The sequence below is a fragment of the Cryptomeria japonica genome, chromosome 1 (genome assembly GCF_030272615.1).
Source record: "Cryptomeria japonica chromosome 1, Sugi_1.0, whole genome shotgun sequence".
Taxonomy (NCBI): domain Eukaryota; kingdom Viridiplantae; phylum Streptophyta; class Pinopsida; order Cupressales; family Cupressaceae; genus Cryptomeria; species Cryptomeria japonica.
Window position 1 is genome coordinate 595,588,337 of NC_081405.1, and position 7,096 is coordinate 595,595,432.

At 35.3% G+C, this 7,096-nt stretch overlaps 1 protein-coding gene across 1 annotated transcript; it reads left to right on the plus strand.

The window, feature by feature from the left end:
• Positions 1-297: 297 nt before the first annotated feature.
• Positions 298-1,857, plus strand: LOC131028591 (extensin-2-like). The gene is made up of 2 exons (XM_057958906.2): positions 298-1,449; positions 1,617-1,857. Exon 1 carries the CDS (start codon positions 298-300, stop codon positions 1,414-1,416), a length of 1,119 nt encoding a protein of 372 aa, XP_057814889.2. The 3' UTR covers positions 1,417-1,449; positions 1,617-1,857.
• The last annotated feature ends 5,239 nt before the right edge of the window (positions 1,858-7,096 follow it).

The window sequence follows — 7,096 nt, forward strand, 5'->3', positions numbered from 1 at the left end:
AACAGCTCATTCTTGAAGGCTTCAACTCCTAATCATTGGCCATTTCAAAGAGAGACTCGACAGTGACCACATTACCAACTGTGTAGCGCTCAATATCAGAGAACTGTTCTATTATTAGACGCTTGATCAATTAATAATTGTTCCAAATGATAGACATTTCATGCACCTTCCACTTGACTAGGTCGCCAACGCGGAAAAATATGATTTTCTTAAATACATCCTTGCGTATAAAAGCACTGCACCACAACCTGATAAAATCACTCCACTGCACTGCACCGCACTGCAGCAGCACCAGCAATGGTTGTTCGAACGGCACAACATTTGGATACAATGGCATTTTTAATTGCTTTAGCGCTCTCTATGGTAGCGTTGGCTTCAGCTGAATACGAGCAATATTCATCTCCTCCACCTGTATATTATTACAAATCTCCCCCCCCACCATCTCCTTCACCTCCTCCTCCATACTACTACAAATCTCCACCTCCACCATCTCCATCCCCTCCGCCTCCTTATTACTACAAGTCCCCTCCACCTTCCTCTCCTTCACCTCCTCCTCCATATTATTACAAGTCCCCTCCACCTCCATCTCCATCTCCTCCTCCACCATACTACTATAAGTCTCCACCTCCACCATCTCCTTCACCTCCACCACCATACTACTATAAATCTCCACCACCACCATCCCCATCTCCTCCTCCTCCATATTACTATAACTCACCTCCTCCTCCATCCCCCTCTCCTCCTCCTCCATACTATTACAAGTCCCCACCTCCACCATCTCCTTCACCTCCTCCACCTTATTACTATAAATCCCCACCACCACCATCTCCATCTCCTCCTCCTCCATATTACTACAAGTCTCCACCACCACCTTCCCCATCTCCTCCTCCACCATACTACTATAAATCTCCACCACCACCATCTCCATCTCCTCCTCCTCCATACTACTACAAGTCTCCTCCACCACCATCACCCTCTCCACCACCCCCGTACTACTATAAGTCCCCTCCACCGTCTTCCCCATCTCCTCCCCCTCCATACTATTATAAATCCCCACCACCACCATCTCCATCTCCTCCTCCTTCATACTACTACAAGTCTCCTCCACCACCATCTCCCTCCCCACCACCTCCATACTACTACAAATCTGCACCACCACCATCTCCCTCACCTCCTCCTCCATATTATTACAAATCCCCTCCACCACCATCCCCTTCACCTCCACCACCATATTATTATAAATCTCCCCCACCTCCATCTCCATCACCTCCTCCCCCATACTACTACAAATCTCCACCCCCACCATCTCCTTCTCCACCTCCTCCTTATTACTACAAATCTCCTCCACCACCTTCTCCATCACCACCACCACCATACTACTATAAATCTCCCCCACCTCCACCTCCCATATATTGATTGACGCACTCCATCCAGCATTGAATGCTAGAGGTAAGATTCTAACATATCTTATTGCCTTTTTAGTAATTATCTCATACCGTTTCCTTTAGGAATTTGTAAAATGTGATGTGTAGTGTCTTAATTAATTCTGACAGGATGTTCAGAGGAATACGTTACTAAGAATTTTAACTCTTTTGTTTGTTTTTTATTGTCTGCAGGAAGGATGTGGCATCTAGATCCTATTCCAGGCGGCCATTGTCCTCTCATCAGTGTTATGACTATCATCAAGTAATGATTTTAAACAATCAATATTTTCTTTGAAATAAGGCAGACATTGGAATATGACATCTGTGACAGTGCTTGGTGTATGTAATAAGGGAAAAGCAATTTCTGATACTCCTCCCACCTCCGAGGAAACCCCATCGGAGTATGTTCCCTACCTGTCAGAACTGCCTTTGGTCGACCAAATTATTTTTAATATCCGAGTGATAATAAAATTATTTTTTTCCTTAATTCATGTTTTATTAATGTTTTCAGTTTTATCCATGTAAAGACACAACAACCCAGCAAGATTGTGCATTAAGTTTCTTAATTATGTTGATTGTGCATTATATTCAGAGGAATTGAACTTGTCGATTGTGCGCTATATTCACATTATCCTTTTTAAGAATTACTAAACTATTAAAATCTTCTTTCGTCTTTGCTTGAAAGCCTAGATGACATAGGCATTAATCATATCTAAGTCTTTTTGTTTGAACATAATACATCTTGGAGAATTGGGCCAAAATTGCTGTGTATTTAGAATTATGAAGGATAAGAATTCTTCTTTGGTTTCTAAATGAATTATTGTTAATGAAGATTGAATTGTAAGCAAATAAAGTTGCACTTAAAGTGGTCTAGTTATAAGTGTTATAGTAATTTATTCTTTTAACAAACATCCATCCCTTTCTAAAGAATGCCAATGTTGTAGATGTCATAATGTCTATGTGAATGATATTCATGTTTCTCAACACATAGCTCATGGTTGTGGTGCCAAAAGATGTCCTCTATTTTTCCATTGACCTTCAATTACCACATAATGCTATGACAAAGTTGCCTTAGGTTAATAAGTTAGTAGCAACTTTTCTATACACTTTTTGACCATTTCTCCTTCTAGAGTTGTTTAACCTACAAAGAATGCATAGGACAAACAAACTAATTATGGTGTTCTTATTGGGTAGTAGATGATATATAAAGATGAAATGATCTTAATGTATGAAAAGCAAATGATTGTGACAAGCTTCCTACTAGCTCAATAAATCTTTCTAATTAATAGTTTGTTATATTTTCCTCTTTTAATATCTTAGTTAAAACAACATATTATACAAACTATGAAATATGACTACGTTGTACTATTTTTTTATAATGTAATTTTGAATCTTTATATAATATATATAATTATCTTATTTCAAAAGAAAAATAGAATTACAACAATCTTAACATAATATTTTATTTTAAACATCATCCAAATTTGACCAAATCATTGCATGAGAGTAGACCACTTTATCCATTTACAAGTTTATAATGCATTTAGTCTCTTCTATTTCTTGAAGCAATTATGCAAAAAGGTTTTACCATGTTTAATTAAAAAAGGAAAAAAAATCAAACGTTGATGTTAAATAGAAGCCTATTCTCATTTAAAAACAAATGGATCGTACTCTTTTTCCATACGAAAGATTAATGAATAAGATATTTTAGTAGTTTGTTGGTTTGGGAAGATAAGACAAAAACTTCGAAAGATTATTAAAAGGGAAGTTATTCATAAGATAATGAAATTTGTCAATTATAGAAAACAAATAAGTAAAATCATTGTGGCATTTTATATTTTATTTAAACAGGTTGTGGAAATTTTATGTCAGTTCCTTCCAATAGAGAATTGGTCACAGCTCAAAACTATAAACCTACCTAATTAACTCATCAGAGACTTCAATTATTACACCATCCAGTTACACACTGTATCTTTCCAGCTATTCATAAATTTGGAGGAGAGCTCGAAGTCTTTCACTTTGATATTGTCCAAAAGCCACCACCGACAATGAAGTCATTAACTATGAAACATTCGTGCCAATGTCATCTCAAGATTTTTTACAGCACCAATTTAATCAGCTGATATGTTCAACTTATACAGTTATTTATGAATGTCATTAATCACATATTATAATGGCTGTTTAAGTGATATATTTATTCGTATTTCCGAAAAGGATTTAATACACAGAGTAGGTGAGTTAGCACCATCAACTGAAGTCGAATAGAATCGATATGAGTTTGAAGCATTCTTGCACACGTCATTCGAAGAATTCTTCCGTATAATGCCCGTCTGGATTCGTAATTTATTTATATTCATTCCGTAGACTTTCGTTACGGCAATTGTCCCATTTCATATCATATTCACACTGTCTGTTCTTTAATAAAAATGACTTGATGCCAACTTGAAGAAAACAAGGCAACATCTAATTTACTCAGTCAATTTTTGTTGTTATGGGCTCCATTTCCTACATATGATGTGAGGCGTGACCAGTTGTCTATTGGAAGGAGTCGACATAAAATTTCTACACGACATTTAAAACTTCTTAAAATAGATCAGACGACGGTGTTTATTCTGAAATAATTTTTCGGTACGACAATTATCCCATTTCAATATAGTCTTGATTACATCATAGATTTTATAAATAATGTGGCGAAGCTTCTTCGTGACTTCTGAAACCGACAAACTGAGAATTGGCTACTTCGTCAAACTTTCGTATGCTGAAGGAGTACGCTGCAATTTTTTTTCAAATGAGAATTGGCTCCGATTTAACTTATACGGATTCAATTTTTATCCCTTTTTTAAAGCATGCTGCAATGATTTTTAATAATTGCATTTTCAATCCTAAAATAATCTTCCAACTTCGAGAAAAACAATATAATAAATTTGTCAATGTGGATTTGGTCAATTTTGTACGATATCTTGGAGAAAAAAATATGTCGAGGAAGAAAATTTGAAATTTTTAATGAAATAGTTACATTAATTATATATTATTTTTAAAAGTAGATTATATTATAAAAAAGAAGATAGCAAAAATCATATTTTATAATTTATTGAAGACATAGTTTTGAATAAGATATTAAAAAGAAAAATATATAATTTTATCAAGTAGCAAGAGTTATTGAATTATTAAGAAGCACAACACAATAATCAAATTTTTATACATTTGGACTGTATTGGTTGTTTGATATGGTCTCCTAATTTCTAAGAATGGCATAATTAACTTTTTCAAAATTCACATTCTTACAAAGCTAATTAACAATCATATGATAATAAATGGTCAAACGCAAATTGAATAAACTTTCTACTTTTGTGCCAACCTAAGACACCTCTATCTTAGGGCTAAGATGAACTTGCAAACTAGAAGAAAATTAGATACCATCCATGGGATTTTCTATCACAAGTTGTGTGAAAAATCATTAAAATCATGCCTGTAAATGTAATGACTTCCACCAAATAGTCATCCTCTAGAAGGTGATCGACCCTTCATCGACTTTAATAATATTCATTAAAGTGTATCTTTCAGTTTGTTATGTTGGTGTTCTTGAGCTCTGGAAGAGAGATGATAATGATTCTTGCAATCCAATTTGTTGCGGTTGTTGTAGAGGAATTCACGTTGCTTGTTGGTGTTTCCATATAATTTTCTATGCGTATTGTTGGTTTGCATTGATCATTGTGCCCGTTATTGTAGATTTTATTGGTCTGGTGGTGTTCTTTGTGTTATACGACTTTCTAGCTGACCCGAAGGTCCTTCCGTGTTGTAGATGATCTTTGTGAGATATTTGGTGGTGTTGCGTGTTCTAGGATTTGATTTAGGTCCATGCTATGTCTATTTCAACATTGTATTGGTCTGCATATTGATCTATGTATCATGTCATGTAATTTTATAATTAGGTCTTATGACTTGAGTCAACCTTGAGATTAAGGTTAATAATTTGTATAAAAAAGTGTAGTAATTATGTAAGTTGTGTATCTGCATTGTGTCTGCATTCTTTGAGAGTGTTGTATGTGCAAACAAGTGAATTAATATTTTCAAAGAGTGTGGAAGAGAAGAGGAGATTTGCAGAGTAGACAGTGTGCTTAACCGAAACTGTGATTAGGCATTTGGAGATGCTATTCTTTCAGTTCATGCAATCTGGATCAATGTTAGATCTTTGTATGGCAGCGAGCCTTCCCAGGGTTGTAGCCCTTTGTTTTTTTTTAGCAGTGATCTCTCGGAAGTGTTCCTAAATGCATGTGCATTCCCCATCATAATATTTACACATACTACTACAAAGTATCATCATATTGTGAGTAGGTTCCCACCATAGTTTTTCCCTTAACTGGGTTTTCCACGTCAAAAATCTATGTGTTATGTGTGTTGTTGATGTGGTGTTTATCTTTTCTATTGTTGTTCTTGATCAGATCTTAAGTTGATGTTAATTAGTTTAAGTTTGGTGAAAACTGATTTACCCACCCCCCAGCCCTCTCAGTTTTCTAGAATTGTTGTTTCCAACAAGGGGGCACTTCTTGACCCAAAAGAAGTTTCTATGTTCTAAGTGGTTCAAATAATAGTATATTCCCAATTTTAGATTTCAAGGAGCATGGGGATTCATTCACAAAGGAAATGTTCTTTGTACTTCCCTCAATAAGAGGGGATTAGGGTTTTGGTGAGACATGATGTATGATAGGAAGCCATGGGTTTAATCAAAGCAGTAGCATGAAGCCAAAAATCATATAAAGCACACATAAACTCTCAATGGAGAAGTGGGAAACCATCATCCATAAGGAATTTTAACATAGAAGAAAATAGAAAGTAAGCAAAAATAAAAGGTTGATTATGTCTAAGGTGGTTCAAAAGATGGAATTGGTAACCATGGAAGGTATAAAACCTACTTTCCACTAGAAATCACTTGATAAATTTGAATCTCACATCTCTCCATGGCACAAGTAAGCCTTCATAGCTAAACCCATTCTAGTGTCTCTCAAACCCCTCCTGTCTTCAAGGAAGATTTTATATACTTCTCATAGGCATTCTTCTAGCTTGGAAGAGGACATTTCTTCACTTAATAGCTCAAACCTATAACCTAGTTGATTAACTCTTTGGATACTTCAATTCTTACACCATCCACTTGCACATTGTCATCCTTCCAACTATTCAGAAATTTGGATGAGAGCTCAAAGTTTTTCCCTTTGATAACTTGGAAAAAAGGAGTAAGACACCCATCTCAATAATCTCCAAGACTTCCACATTCTTCTTTAGTGAAACATACATGGTAGGTTCCACACAAAGACATTGGCCTCTAATACTAAAATCTGTAGAAAACCAAAAAGCTCGCACAATAACCAACACTTCTCATAATAGCACCAACAAGTAGATAATTAAATTGCATGAAATATTATTCAAAATAATTTAAAAACAATTTTTAATATTATTGAAGAAATTTTCCATTAAAATAGAAATCCCACAAATGACATGTATGAGTAATAAATCCATAGTAAACCATTCATCGTCATAATTATTATTTCCTCCTTTCACGTTACTTAGGTAGTGTAAATCAATCCCATAAAGAGGACTTTCGTGCCCATGCCAAGTATGTATATTTATAATTAGGATTTTGGTATGTAAACATTTGGGTGAAAGATGATATGAGA